The following is a 13,938-nucleotide window of genomic DNA, read 5'->3' on the forward strand; positions in this document are numbered from 1 at the left end:
TGTTTGCTTTGTGCCCAAGTAAATGAGTCCTTTAGTGCCTGACAGAGGACAGCATGGAGATAAGATGCCTGTTTGAGTTTCTGTGATACCGAGAGAACGTGCAAGAACTTTCACCCTCCTTTGCCAACGAACCCTCTGCAAAAGTCCAGCGTTGTTAATTATACTCCACACTGACTCAAAATATAACCTGTGTGTAATTATTAAACGGGAAGTGAAAACTTTGGGCATTCCTATCATCTCTAGAAAGCAAACAAACACGTCTTCTATCAAATCTACGCCTTTCAAATATTGTAGAATGGAAGGAAATTTTTTTTTATCAGAATAGAGTCTGAAAATGGGAACATTAATTTGTACTCAGAACCAACAGTTTGCAAAAGTCCCCAAATTAGTTATTTGAGCCTGTCTGTGTGTAGTTTAAGTTTAGATCCAAGTGTTGCGTGAATAAAAACCAACAAATTGGTTTAGATCAGAGCACATCCTTCTAGAAATCAACTAGTCAAAGTCCAAACCTTAAATCTAAATTAGAATCTGAAGCAGGACTTGAAAGAGGGGAGAAATTAAAGTTTTTAGAAAATTGAGAAAAAGAAGTAATTCCCCAGAGGTTTGATTCAGAGATGAATAAAAACGTGGACTACTGTACACTTAACAAATAAAAAAACGCATGTGAGGTTTTTTTTAATTCGACTTACAAGCTGCCAAAATGTGATTTAAAAAAAAAAAAAGAAGAAAGTAAAAAGTTTTTCCAAGTGGTTTGCAAGCTTCCTTCTTCTTTCGTTCATGACGAACGAGAATCACATCCAGAACTTGGACTGTCTGCCGGGTTTCCCAACCGTACGGCCAGAGTGAAATTTACAGGGGAGCGGCAAAAGCAAACTAGTTGGATTAGCAGCGCTTTGCTAATGGTGTCATCTAGAAAATTTCATCGTGAAATATAATTTCTGCTGCCTGAAAATTGAGCTGATGGCGCTTCATGACAGTCACAAGACCGGAACATGGCAACAGGCTTCAGTCAGAAACCTTTTTAGATTTGCTGCTAGCTGACTGCTACAGGAGGCCCACAGCAACGCCGTCCACAATGAGTTTTTGGAGATGCATGACGATATGAATTACAACATTTAATTTTCCTTTGGGATAATAAAAAAGGTACTTTTGAACTTTGCAAAGAGAAATAAAATGTGTGATAGTTAGTGACGATGTTTGGTCTGCAGCTCCAGTTGAAGCAGGCCATCAGACTGGGCTCTCCTCCGTCCTTAATGTGTGTGAAGAAGACCGAAGACGCCGGAGCCACGTCTGAGGACGACGGCCTGCCCTGCAGCCCACCCGACTACACACCCCTTCAGTCAGTCAAGGTAGCACACACACATGCACGCACGCACACACACCACTGCAATCTGTCTGGAGTTTTTTTGCTCCAACGTTTTTATTTTCTTTTTGTGCTTTTCTCAGAGTAAAGCTGAGAGGTCCAGCTCCAACAGCCTGCATGGAGTAGACGGCGACGAGCAGGTAAAGAAACATGTTAATGTTTATTAGTGTAAGACATTGTAAATGTGTAAAAAAGTGTAGAGATGCCTCTTGTTTTTTTCCAGTTGTGTAAAATGTTATTCAAGTAAAAGTAACAAGTTCCTCACATGAAAATGTTCTATAGGTGAAAGTTGAAAGGAAGGAAGAAAGTTTTGTGATTTCTCAAAAGAAATGAGAAAATGTTGGTTTCTAATTGTTTTTAGTTTTTTTTTTTTTGATAAGTAAAAATGCAATACAAAATAAACTGAGCAGCCACTACGACATCATGAATATCATTTATTTCAGTCGTTTTGAAAATGCAAAGAAAAAAGGAAAAAAACACAATGCTGAAAAAAATTAAATGAAACTAAAAAAGCAAACGTAAAGACAATAAAATGAGACAAAAAAGGAGCGATGCAGTTTTTTTTCTGTATTTAAAAAAAATATATATATTTTTACTTCAATAAAAATACTTATACGAGCGAAATACTTTACCCAAAACATACCCAAGTAAAAATTCAAAATTTTAATTAATTATTTTTTAAAAATCTTTCCATACATAAGGCAAAACTGAAAAAAGCAAGAGAAAAGAACAAGACAAATCTAGTTCAAGAATAGAAAAAAACACACCAGAAAAATAAAATCAGTTGTTTATGGTGTTATTATTTTTTTATTTTTAGTCATTAAAAGATATGATTTCAAATGTAACGGAGTGAAATACTGAAGTAAAAGCAAAAGTTCAGGTTTTGTGAACTACTTAAGAGTAAGAAAGTACAGACAGGTTGTTACTTACTTAGTTACATAAATGCTGGTAACCAGTTTACTAGCTTCCCGTCACGTTTTGAACTCGTTCACATGTTTCTGAACTGCTGTTAAAGTAAAGTAAAGAACTGCAGGAAGAGTCTCTGTACTGTGTGAGTGTTTCTGCTCATGTGATCACGGTGATGAGCATCTCATGATCCGAGTCTACACATTAAACTCCTGGATCTAGATAAAAGCATTCTTCATGTAAAACGAACCCTGCTCTCTCTCGCTCTCTCTCTTTCTGTCGCTTTTTTTACTTGTTTTTTCTCTGTTCCTGCCGCTCAGTTCTTCCCTCGATGCTTTACGACTTTGCACTCCCGGACGCTGGATGCGGCGAGAAGCGGCTGTCTTTCTCAGCCTTCCTGACTCCGGCGGCGGCTGGAGGCTCCGCAGGCAAAACGGGACAAATGAGCTTTTAATGACAGTGAAGTTCTGGTCGTTTCGGAAGCATTTCGGCCCGATGGCGCATTCCCAACTGGAAAGAGTGACAAATGACTGGCTGAGAAAACGTGCTCACAAAAAATGTAAAACTAGCCCTTTAAAGGAGATTCTTCTCTTAGTAGTGAAGCTCAGGATTCCAGTTAACGTTGAGTTTATGTTGCCAGTTTGAGTTACACCGCCTTGAGAAAGTTTTCTTTTTAAAACATTTTGTCTAATTTCCATGTGTCTAATTGGGATTCTAGTGCCAGATTCTGTTTACTGCATCAGCCAATAGAATAATAGATGCTTCAGTGATGTCACTTCCCCTTGTTTTGGCCCACATGATGGAAGACTTTAGTTAAAAACTGCAAAAAGGAAGAGATTTTTTTTGTAATCCCAAACAAACTTAATCCCAAACAAACTTAGTCCCTCAAAAGGGATCAAGTTTGAAACTGATCAAAATATTCATACTCCTAATTTTGAATATTTCCCACCAATTTTCTATTTGTGAAAAAGTAGAAAACAATTAAATATATTGAGATTTGCAGTTGTAAAGTGTTTGTCTTGACCGACTAGTTCCATATCTGTTTAATGTGTATTGATCACGTTAATATCAGTGTCTGCATGTTTATCCCTCACCGACCCGAGATTAAAAACATGCTAAATCAATTACTGGACCATTAATCAATGTGTTTGATGTTTATATGCTTGATGACTTTAATGATGGCATTGGACAAAATCTAATGTTTGTTGCTTGTTTCATATTGGCACTTTGAACTGCCTTGTTGCTGAAATGTGTTCTACAAAAAAACTGGACTATTGTGATAGTTTGCCTAGAGCACGATGGTTAAAAAAAATATATATATATATATATTATTTAGATTATCTTTCCAGGTAAAAGCAGACTCCTGGAAAAAAGTTTGGAACAAGTTAAATACACAAGCCAGGCCATTTTTAAGCCCCAAATGTCCAGCTAAGTGTTGCGTAGCGTTAGCCGTTTGCAGCGTTAGCTGCTGGAGGAGGAGAGGAACTTTCTGCATGTGTTGAGCTTTAAAAAAAAAAAATCTCCAAAAAGCAGAGTTCAAACTGATTTGATCCATATTGTGGGTTCTCCATGATCCCTGTGCGAGATGTTTCTGTGTTTTCTCCCCGTCGTGCGCGGGTTCTGTTTGGATTCCTCCTGCAGCACAGAAATATGCACGCTACGCTAACTGGTTCCTTTCAAAAACTATTAAGGGTGTGAGTGTGCCAGCGCCGCTGTTTGTGCTGTTTCTGTCTGTGTGGCGGGTGTAGACAATACATGAACATATGATCCATATTTTTATGTTTGTACTATGTAAAAAATATATATAAATAGAATGGCTGAGTTATTTATGATTACCAATTACAATTTACATTTAACAGCATTTATGTGTATCTTTAGCTACGTTTATTTGCACTTTAACATAAATCATTGGATCTGATGTTTCTGAAATGCATAAACTCTTGTTTAATAATTGTATTTGTTTCAGTTCATGCGTTCCTAAAGAGCACAGCCTCCCATCTGCAGCGCCATGTGCTGACAGAACGATGCTACTTATTGTGTTCACATGCGTTTCTGTTCAAAGTGATCCTCTTTTGACCTTAAATGGAAGTGTGCAGGTTGACCTCTTCTTTCTCTGCATGTCACTTTTCTCTCTCACTCTCTCTCTTTTTTTCCCCTACTTCTGACCCTTTTTCTCTCGCTTCCAGCCGCACTGACCTACTGTATGCGTGTCTGTGTGTTCAGGGTGCATTCCGATGGTTAGCTTTGCAGCCAGCGCGTCTGCTTTTAGTTACAGCGCTCCGATTCAACGCGCCTCCCCGCCTCACGCCGTCATGTTTCTGTCGAGACGAAGTTCTGCTGCTTTACATTTAACCTCAATGCTAACCGCAGCTTAGAGCCCCCAAAGTACCTCTGATTGTGTTAGTGTGGCCTGATTTTGGCTAAACCAACATTTTTCTACATTATTCTGAAGGTTTGTTGTTTTGTTTTTTTTGGTGACTTTGTGGATGGAGTCATCTGAGCTCAGCAGAATGAAGGGGTTTCCCCCTGAAGTGTAGTCCAAAAAAACATCAAGCAGTTTCCTTTCTCTTACGCCGATAAGTGCTGGGAAAGTGAAGCTTCTGTCAATAAGTTATGTGGGAAACACTTTGCCGAAACCTTCTGTCTCCTTCCCCCGCCAGCTGTCCGGCAGAGCCTTGAGCCCCCCTGCGGTTCCCGGGGACTTCAGCCAGCCAGCCAGTCCCTTCGTCTGCCTGGACAACTCTGCTGCCAAGCACAAGCTGGGCCTGAGAAACAAGGCCTGCAACAGGAGGAAACCCGCCCGCGTAAGACAGCCACACACATCCTCCAGTTACATGACCCCCGATGCATGACGGGTGAAATGCGTCCCCTGGTCAGCAGCTCCATCATGTTTCCCAGGAAATCTACTATAACATCAGAATTTTCAAATACTTGAGTATTGTTTGGGTCATAAATACCTTAAAATCTTAATTCAACTTGTCTAATATTGAGTTGGGAGTTTTAGAATACAAACACACATAAGAAAAAAAAAAAGTCTTTTCTGGCCCCTCAAACAATCGGGGCCCCGGGCTCCAGCCCCTGAAAGCTCTGTCTAATGTCTGTCTGTGACAAACATGGAATCGCTGCAATAATTGAAGGTTTTGACAAAAACGTTATGATTATTTAAACAAGACATCCTTAAAAACGGTTAATTAAGATCAAATTAATGTCTTAAATTTATAAGAAACAATGTAAGTTGGCCTGAAATTAACCACAGGTCTTAAATTTTGATGTGGCAGGATGTTTGAGTCGTATTCAGACATCATTCTGTTCTGTGACTGGGGGCAGTTGAAGCTACTGCTAACTAGCTACTAATACACACTTGTTCTACTAGTCACTGAAACAAAATGTGTAAAATTAAGTTGTGTTTGTTTATCATGCAAGTATAAAGATACACACAAGACAAGAGAATACGCACCTGAATCATTCGAACATGACAAGACTGTATTTTAGCAAATATTTTTTTACTTCTCTCACACTTTTATAAAACTGCTCAGGTCTATCATGCTAATGCTAGGATGGATGTGGACATTTAGCGATAGCTGATTTACTTTGATTTCTGTCCTCCTAGCAATACTGTTATATTTATTTTACCTGTTATTTCTGCTGCTTTACATTTTTTAATGCTGGTACTTTTTATTTTAGGTGTAAAATGTATGTAGTGTTAAGATGCTAACCGTCCTTTCCCCGTTCAGGTTTTAGTTAACTTGGATGCTAGCTTTTTGTTTTCTTGTGATTAGGAGTCTTGCTAGCAAACTGTTGATTTTTCCAGTCATAATTGTGGGAACCAATCAGTCCTATATAAAAAAAAAAGCAGATTGTGCAGAAGGATTTATTGTACACAAATATTTAAGTAATCTCACTGTGTCTGCAGCACACAGTTAGAAGTTACACTCCCAGAACGTACACCTAACCTGGCCTAAATCTTGAGTCTTGTTCTTCTGAGGACATTTTTGTTGACGTCCTCACCCCGTTGTACAGTAAGTAGCAGCCGATGATGACGCGTCATGTCTGTGCAGCGCCTGGAGTTGAAAGCAGAAGGCGAATCTACGGCGGAGGAGGAGGAGCTGACGGTGTCTCTGACGGCAGCAGACGTTACGGAGGAGCAGCAGAAGGCAGAAGGTCAGCGCCGTTCATCCATCACTCAACACATTTCATTAAGACACACAGGAGTTTCTGAAGGCCAATAGCAAATTATAAATGTCACTTTTTTTATTTATTTGCTTTTTTTTTCTTTACATATCTGAAGTAGAACCTGAAGGGAACTGGAGTTAATGATGGTGTTTTTAGTTTTGTTTTGATTATTAGTTGTTTTTTTTACTCGTCAGTGTGTTTTCCTATTTCAAGTTAACCATGACTCTTAGGAACTCTTGTTTCTGTCTGTGACGCAGTCGAAAGTCGGGATCAGCTGAAAGCAGAAACCGAAGAGGAGGAGGACGAAGAGGACAAACCCCAAAAAGATTCTGCCGCGTTCCCGCTCGGGGATAACGATGGAGAAGATGATGCGGAAGCGGAACAGGATGTTTCTCACGCCCTGGACACTTCCTGTCCTCCAGAGTCCGGTTTCTCTGAGGAGGAGGAGGATGATGAGGAAGAGCAGGACGCCTCGGTTGATCGGCGCGCTCCCTCCTCCAGCTCCGGCTCCACATCCTCCTCCTTGGACAGTCCCAGGTGCTCCCACATCATTTCCTCCTTCTTCTCCTCCTTTCTGTGTTGTTTTTTTTTAACCTCCTCCACTCAAATAAAACCTGTTGATTTTCTAGCGTCTCACCAGAGCCCCCTGCTGGTCAGACGGAGCACCTGACCGGCCCTGCAGGATTCTGCTGCGCCGTCCACTCTGAGAGTGACTCTTTGACAGGGGAAGAAGAAAACGTCGAAGAGGGGAGCTCGCTCTTGGAGGAGGTGCTGAGCTCCTTGAAGACCTCTCACTCGCCCGATGTGGTCAGTGGCGTTGTCATGGAGACGGAGGAGATGGAGGATGAGGCGGTGGAAGTTGACGAGAGGAAGGAAGAGGAGGATCCCACTGGTTGTGAGGGTCCCGCCTTGAGTCCTGACACGTCTGATCGGACTGCCCAGGAGGAAGAGGAGGTTCTTCCTCAGTCACTACAGGAGGAAGAGGTCACTGTAGAAGAAGACGAAGCAAAAAGCATAGAGGAAGAACCGGAGGAGGACAAAGTTTCGGAGCAATTCATTCAGCACATTCAACACACTGTATGTCTTTATGTCCTTTTGGAAACTGTCAATAATAGATTTCCAATTATTTTATTGCTTAATTTTCAGCTTCACACTTGAATAAGTTATCGAAATCAAAAACAAACACTTTAAAAAACCAGAAAGTTTTATGTTTCACAGATACATGATGCTTCTTGCTTTTAATGGACTACAGAAAGAAGATAAATCTGAAAGAAATTAATGAAAAAGATGTACTTGTAAACATATACAAGAAGATTAGCATATCATTAATAAACGAGAAATCCTCTGAAACAAAGCTGTTTACAAAATCTGATGAAAACTTGGAGGAAGATTGGCTGTTGGTTCTACCCAAACTCCACTGAGCAATTAGTCAAAGCCCAAGAAGTTGTTATGGCTACAAGTTGTTTTTTAAAGCTGAGGTATGTAACTTTTATTAAATAATAAAAATAAAAAAAAATAACATATTGGAGATATGAGAGACGATCTGTGAAAAAAAACAAACTCCTCCACTTCTTCCCAGTTCAAGTATTTCTATCTGTAAAAACACAGCAGTCCTAGTCAGAAACAACCAATCAGAGCATGGAGGTGGGTCCTGGCGCTGTCAATCATGCTTGTGTACACATTTCTCAATGTGCTTCTGGTGGAGAAACAATTTGCCATTACAGGAAAACTGTCTATCCGTCGTCATTGGTGGCTGTGCTGACTAGCATTACTATCCATGACAGGCTAGCTGTAGTGTAGCAGTTAGCGCTGAGAGAAGGCAGAGGGTTTTTTCACTGATTGCCTGTCTCATATGCACGGCATAGTGACAGTTTTGATAAATATGTATTATAAAAGTTACATACTGTAGCTTTATATGCTAACCTTTCTATATTTGTGGGCTTTAACCAGTACCTGACTTTGTCATCACCAAATGTGTTAAACAAACTAAAGATTCAGGAAGAAATAGCACCGTTAGAAAACTCCTAAATTCCTCCAACAATGTTCAACAACGTCCATCATTTTTACACTCGTATTTTCCAGGCTGAGGAGGAAGAGGAAGTTGAATCCGAGGAAGAAAAACAAACTATCAACCAGGAAGAAGTGGAGGGAGAACAGGACAGCGGCGAGGAAGAGGAGGAGGAAGACGAGGAGGCGGTAGAGGTAAAGGAGGAGCCAGAAGCTGTCGATGAAAAATGCCAGAACGAGGTGGAAGAAAGGGAGGAAGGAAGCTGTGTCGAGGTGGAGGAGGTGAGAGATGAAGAAGAGGCAGAGGAGGAAGCTGAAGCTGAGGATGAAGAGGAAATGACAGAGGGGATCCCTGACGCTGAAGACGAGGAGGATCCGACTGCTTCGTCGATTTTAGAGGAAGGCGAAGGAGATGATGATGCTACCCTAGAGACGGATGATCAAATACTTCCCGAAGGGAACGAAGAGCAGGAAGTTTTAAATGAGAACTCTGGAGCTGAGGAAGAGGAAGAGGAAGAGGTGGAGCTTCAGGATCGTAAATCAGAAGACGTGGAAAGAAGTCCTGATGGAAATCAGAGTGAAGACGACGTGGAATTGGGAAAAGACGGAACAAGTCCCCTCATAGAGGAGAAGGAAGCTGAAGCTGAGGAAGAAGGTTGTGTTTCCTCCAGACTTCCTCCGCTGCTCCTGCCGGAGTCACGCTCCGTTTCCTGTTCAGATCAGAGTCCCACCAGTTCCCCCAGTAAGACCAGCACCTTACACATCCATCTGGCCTCCCCCACCTCAGAGAAACCCAGCTCTCTGCTCCAGCTCACTGCCGTAACAGAGCCACTTTCCCCCGCCGAGGAACCCACAGAGTTTAACGTGACAGAGCGGATAGAGGGTGTGAAAAAACCAGAAGAAGAGGAGGAAGAAGAAGAAGAAGAAGAGAAGCAATCAGCGCCAGAACCAGGTGATTCCTCCGGACAGGAAGCGCCATCAACACCGACGGATCAAAGCAAAGTCCGCTTCACCGTCGCCCCGGCGTGGCAGCGGCTGCAGAACCACCCCGCCTCCCCATCCGACGCTCCGGTGCTCTGGGACAGCAGAGCCGAGGTGGAGACAGCGGACCGGAAGGAACGGAACGTGAAAGCAGAACCCGGCAGCCCGGCGGAGGCGGCACCGAGTCCGGTCAGAGGGAGGAGTTCAGGGAGCTTCACCTCCAAACCGCAGAGCTACGCAGCGTCCGCTCCGTCTGAGGCCCAGACTGCACCGCCGGGGAGAACACCAGGTGAGAACACCGGGGCTCTAATGGGCGTCAGGATTTGACACATTGAGTAGTTGCCATGGTACCTACACAACAAAATACAAAGTTCTGAAATATGTATAAAGTTACAGCCTAAGCAGGGATGACCAAACTTTTTGCCATTAGGGTCTTAACTCCAGGGCCACATTTAGTTTCTATTAAAAGCACAAAGCTGAGCCAGACCTTTTTTTGTTTTGTTTAGTTTCTGAACAGGGCACCAAAACTGGTTCTAGCCCAAGGCCCCTTATTCTTCTAATCCGGCCCTGCTGAAAATATACTTTTTTTTTAGACATTTGTGGTTTTATCTCCTTAATAATGCACTAAGTAGACAATATTTTGAATAGTCTAAATGTCAAGTAAATATTTTCTAGGACTTTGGGATGTTTTACTCTTTGTTGCTTCTTTCTTCTTTTTTTATAAAACTTGGCAATAATGGTTGCATAGAATTTGCTCATTTTAACAAAGTGTAATGAGTGAAAACAGAAACATCACTTTGTCTTGTACCTAATATATATATATATATTCTAAGGTAAACGTCACATGTGCCAAACATGAGGCCCAGGGACCAAATGTGTCCCCCTCTAGCTTTTTATGAGCTCCACATAGAAAGTACCTTAAAAAAAAAATCAGTTGTGCGCTTAAATATTATTTTATCAGTCAAATCGAAGCAGTTTTTATCTGAATAGTTCCAAACTACATCAGTGTGAAGAGATTTAATATTATTTAATCAGAAGAAGTGCTCTTTGAATACACAGGTAGCTGTTTGTTCATATTTTAACGTGTTTTATCATTACATTTGTTCACATGGACATTCATAATCTTATGAAATGAGTTTGACACCCCTATGTATAGGAATCTTGACTCAGCACCATTAACTGAAGTTATTGAAAAGTTTGGTGGAAGGAAAAAGCATGGTCGAGTTGTCATCTGCCAGCTATTTTACCACCTGCACACTCTAAAGCTACAGAAAGGCAGAGTTAGTTTCTCCAACTCCTGTTTGCTGGGAGTGACTCTAACCTGTTCACGCTGCCTGTAGAGAGCGCTGCGGTGGCGGAGGCCAACCCAGACAGTCCATTTGGGGTCCGGCTGAGGAAGACGTCGGCTCTGCTCCGGCTCGGCTCAGAAGAGGTCGAATCAGAAGTAGGCAAACACAAAGCAGGAAATAGAATCCAAGGCAAACGTTCCATTTTAAGCTCGTCGTTGTTTGTCATCCAGCCTCAAGTCGAGTCGCCGACACATCCACCCTCCGCTAAAGTTGAGTCACCCCAGCCAATCAGCAGCAAGCCCCCCGCGAGCCATCCAATCAGCAACAAACCCGCTCTGCCCAGGAAACCGGAGGTCCACGGAGACGCTGGAGTCAAACCGAGACGCATCTCAGGTCTGTGCCACCGTCCCGTCCCGCACCGTCCGCACGAGTCGGAGTCGGTGATCTGACGCCATCAACCTGCTGTGTCGTGTCCCTTCAGAGCCGCCCCCAGCCCGAAATGCGCCCGGCGGGTCCGATCCCCCCAGCTGGATCTCTGTGGCCAAACAGAAACAGAAGGTTTACAAAGAAACGCCACTCAATGAAATTACAGTCAAGAAGGTAATAATTTTATTTTTTGTACAGTATTAATACATGTAGCACATTTACAATGTGTTACTGTTTCATCAGGAGGAACAGGAGAAGAAGCCGGCGCTGCCTCCAAACAGGGAGCAGAGCAGCAGCAGCAGCAAACCGCTTGAACCCACCAGCAGAGGTCAGCACCTGCAAAACGCTGGAATATACAGGAAGCACCACAATAGAGCTCAAGTAAACAAAAGTTGTTCTTATGGAAGTGGATTCTCATTGGAGCAACACTGCCCCCACGTGGCCAAAGTCAGCTACTGGAAAACAGACCAAAGACTAGCCATATTCAAGATGATTATGTTTAAGTTGAAATCTACAAACAAGTACAGTATTTTCTGGACTACATGTTGCTCCAGAGTTTAAAAAATGTAACAGAAAGAGGGGAAAAAACATATTTAAGAAGCACTGGAGTAAATGTCACTTTTAGGTTTTTCATAACTTCAATGTGCGCAACTGTGGTCAGTGGAAACGCAGCTAGTGTCACCTGCAAACATAATAATTAAGTCTAAATTCTCTATTTGATTGTGTGTGTCTGTGTTTTTTTCCTTCAGTGTCGGTAGAAAAGGAGACCAGAAGGACTTTCTCTGTTCCAACTCCAGTGCCGCCTCAGCCCCCGAAGCCCCTGCTCCAAAAGCCTCAGGCGCCCCCCACTCCAGCGAAACCCTCGCCCCGATCGGACTCGCCCCGCTCCTCCCCCTCAAAGCCCCCGCCCGTTCTCTCCAAAACACCGCCGGTCGCCTCGCCAAGAACTGTCCCTGAAAAGCCTGCCTCCCCGCAGCGGGGCTCACCTCCCGCCACTCTGCCCCAGAATGAGCCCCCCTGGATGGCGCTTGCCAAGAAGAAGGCCAAAGCCTGGAGCGAGATGCCGCAGATCGTCCAGTGACGGCTCTCGGTGCTCACGACCCAAAGAAAGTTTTTGCGGCCCAAAACGTAAAAACTCTAAAGCACCGCACTGCGTTTTCACGTTGTATCGCTGGCTTCGGGCTTTCTGATTGGTCTCTAACCTGTAGCCCTGTAGCTACAAACAGCTTTTTTTTGCTCTTCCTCCACATGTTCTACAGTCACGTCTGTCTGAATCGCAGAAGTAAATGTATCCATTCTTCTCTCAGTCTCTATTATTATGAAATAAGGTGCCTAAATCAGACAAATTTTCAGGAAACTACAACTGTAACTTTTATCTAAATTAAGAGTCAAACATCAGCTAATAACACAGGATCGTGGCAGAAGCCACAAACAGTTTGTAGAAGAGAATCAGTCTGTTTCATTCTACAGTGAGCGGACATGTTCTGCATTTCCCTTTCCTTGTGTGAGGTGGGGGTTTTTTTTATCTCGGTGATGAAGAAAGTCCTTCAGGAAGTTGCCTAACATTTTCTCCAGAGACTAAACTAATCACTGATCGCTGCCTCAGCAGGTGTGCAGCGATAATGAAAGTGTAAACTCAGTGGTTCCTTTCCTCTCCTACTTCCTGAGACCTTCTGTTGTCGTGTCTTGGTGCGTAACTGCAGGATACGAGCGCGCGTCCCGCAGACATTTGATATCCATAACAAAACATCCTGTTCAGGACCGAACCCGAGCGGTCAGCATCCTCCCGTCTCCGGGGCCGAGCTTTGCTCACTTTTATTTACATTTTGTCTTACAGTAATTATTAATGTTACACATTTTATTTTGCATTGCCTTTGGAGAATTTGTCTTGTACATAAAGTGTACAGTTATAAAAAGAAATCAAGTGAAACCATGTGTGTGTGTGTGTGTGTGTGTGTGTGTGTGTGTGTGTGTGTGTGTGTGTGTGTGTGTGTGTGTGTGTGTGGCGGGTGGGTGGGGTTTGGTCTGTTTTGTGTGTGATGGGGGAAGAAATTGTGTCTTGTGAAAGCTTTCAGACTTTAATTTTTAAAATGTTGCAATCACAAACCTCTAAATTTACGTGACAGACTCATTGTGGTGCATTACAGTTGAGCTCATTTAAAATTCCTTATCTTTTTCTGTCCTTTTTTCACATAAATAATATTGCAAGAACTATTTGTTTTTCACTCAAACTATCTGACCCACATTTGATGAGAAGAACTGGCAGCTTTACTGTCTTCTTAGAAAACGAGAACCTCTTCCAAATCTAGCACAAAACACTGAACTGTTAAGGTGACTTCTGCTTCTGTTTTCATTATGATTTTAGAAAGGCAATCGAAGGAAGAAGTAGAAGAGAAAAGCTGCAATGAGTGGAGATACTGAAGATGGAGAGGTGAATTGCATGAGATATTGATCATTACCTACAAGGTGAAAGGTGATTGAAGGGGCCGTATTATGTAAAATTATTTTATAATGTTGTTCCGTTGTCAAAAACGTACCTCGAGTGTTGCGTTGATTCTTTCATGCGTGTTTGAGAAATCCTTCACTTTCCATGGCAACCACTTAGCTGTGCAAAACGCCTGGGTGGGCCTAGCCCCGCCTTCGAGGCGCAGCTCCTCCTCTGAACTGGACTTTTCAAGCTTCAGAGCTTGAACAACCCTCCCCCACTAAGCTCCTTCGGACGAGCCAGCAGCAATTAGCAAACACCTGGTTCAACTGGGTGTTTGCTGATCTAATTATACGAGCTACTTCTGG

At 42.7% G+C, this 13,938-nt stretch overlaps 1 protein-coding gene across 5 annotated transcripts in view; it reads left to right on the forward strand.

The window, feature by feature from the left end:
* Positions 1–13,078, forward strand: part of LOC106957962 (uncharacterized protein KIAA1211-like) — a 54,919-nt gene extending 41,841 nt beyond the window's left edge. For all 5 annotated transcript variants that reach the window (XM_015049572.1, XM_015049573.1, XM_015049574.1 and 2 more), the window contains 12 exons: positions 1,209–1,349; positions 1,447–1,503; positions 4,930–5,073; positions 6,328–6,430; positions 6,700–6,979; positions 7,072–7,519; positions 8,525–9,719; positions 10,771–10,874; positions 10,950–11,112; positions 11,201–11,319; positions 11,389–11,473; positions 11,895–13,078. In XM_015049572.1, the coding sequence (XP_014905058.1) occupies positions 1,209–1,349; positions 1,447–1,503; positions 4,930–5,073; positions 6,328–6,430; positions 6,700–6,979; positions 7,072–7,519; positions 8,525–9,719; positions 10,771–10,874; positions 10,950–11,112; positions 11,201–11,319; positions 11,389–11,473; positions 11,895–12,226 (3,171 nt within the window). In that variant the 3' untranslated portion in view covers positions 12,227–13,078. The remainder of the gene's footprint in view (positions 1–1,208; positions 1,350–1,446; positions 1,504–4,929; positions 5,074–6,327; positions 6,431–6,699; positions 6,980–7,071; positions 7,520–8,524; positions 9,720–10,770; positions 10,875–10,949; positions 11,113–11,200; positions 11,320–11,388; positions 11,474–11,894) is intronic.
* The last annotated feature ends 860 nt before the right edge of the window (positions 13,079–13,938 follow it).

This window comes from Poecilia latipinna, unplaced genomic scaffold (assembly GCF_001443285.1).
Source record: "Poecilia latipinna isolate Pla-1442-1.1 unplaced genomic scaffold, P_latipinna-1.0 Scaffold951, whole genome shotgun sequence".
In the NCBI taxonomy this organism is placed as follows: domain Eukaryota; kingdom Metazoa; phylum Chordata; class Actinopteri; order Cyprinodontiformes; family Poeciliidae; genus Poecilia; species Poecilia latipinna.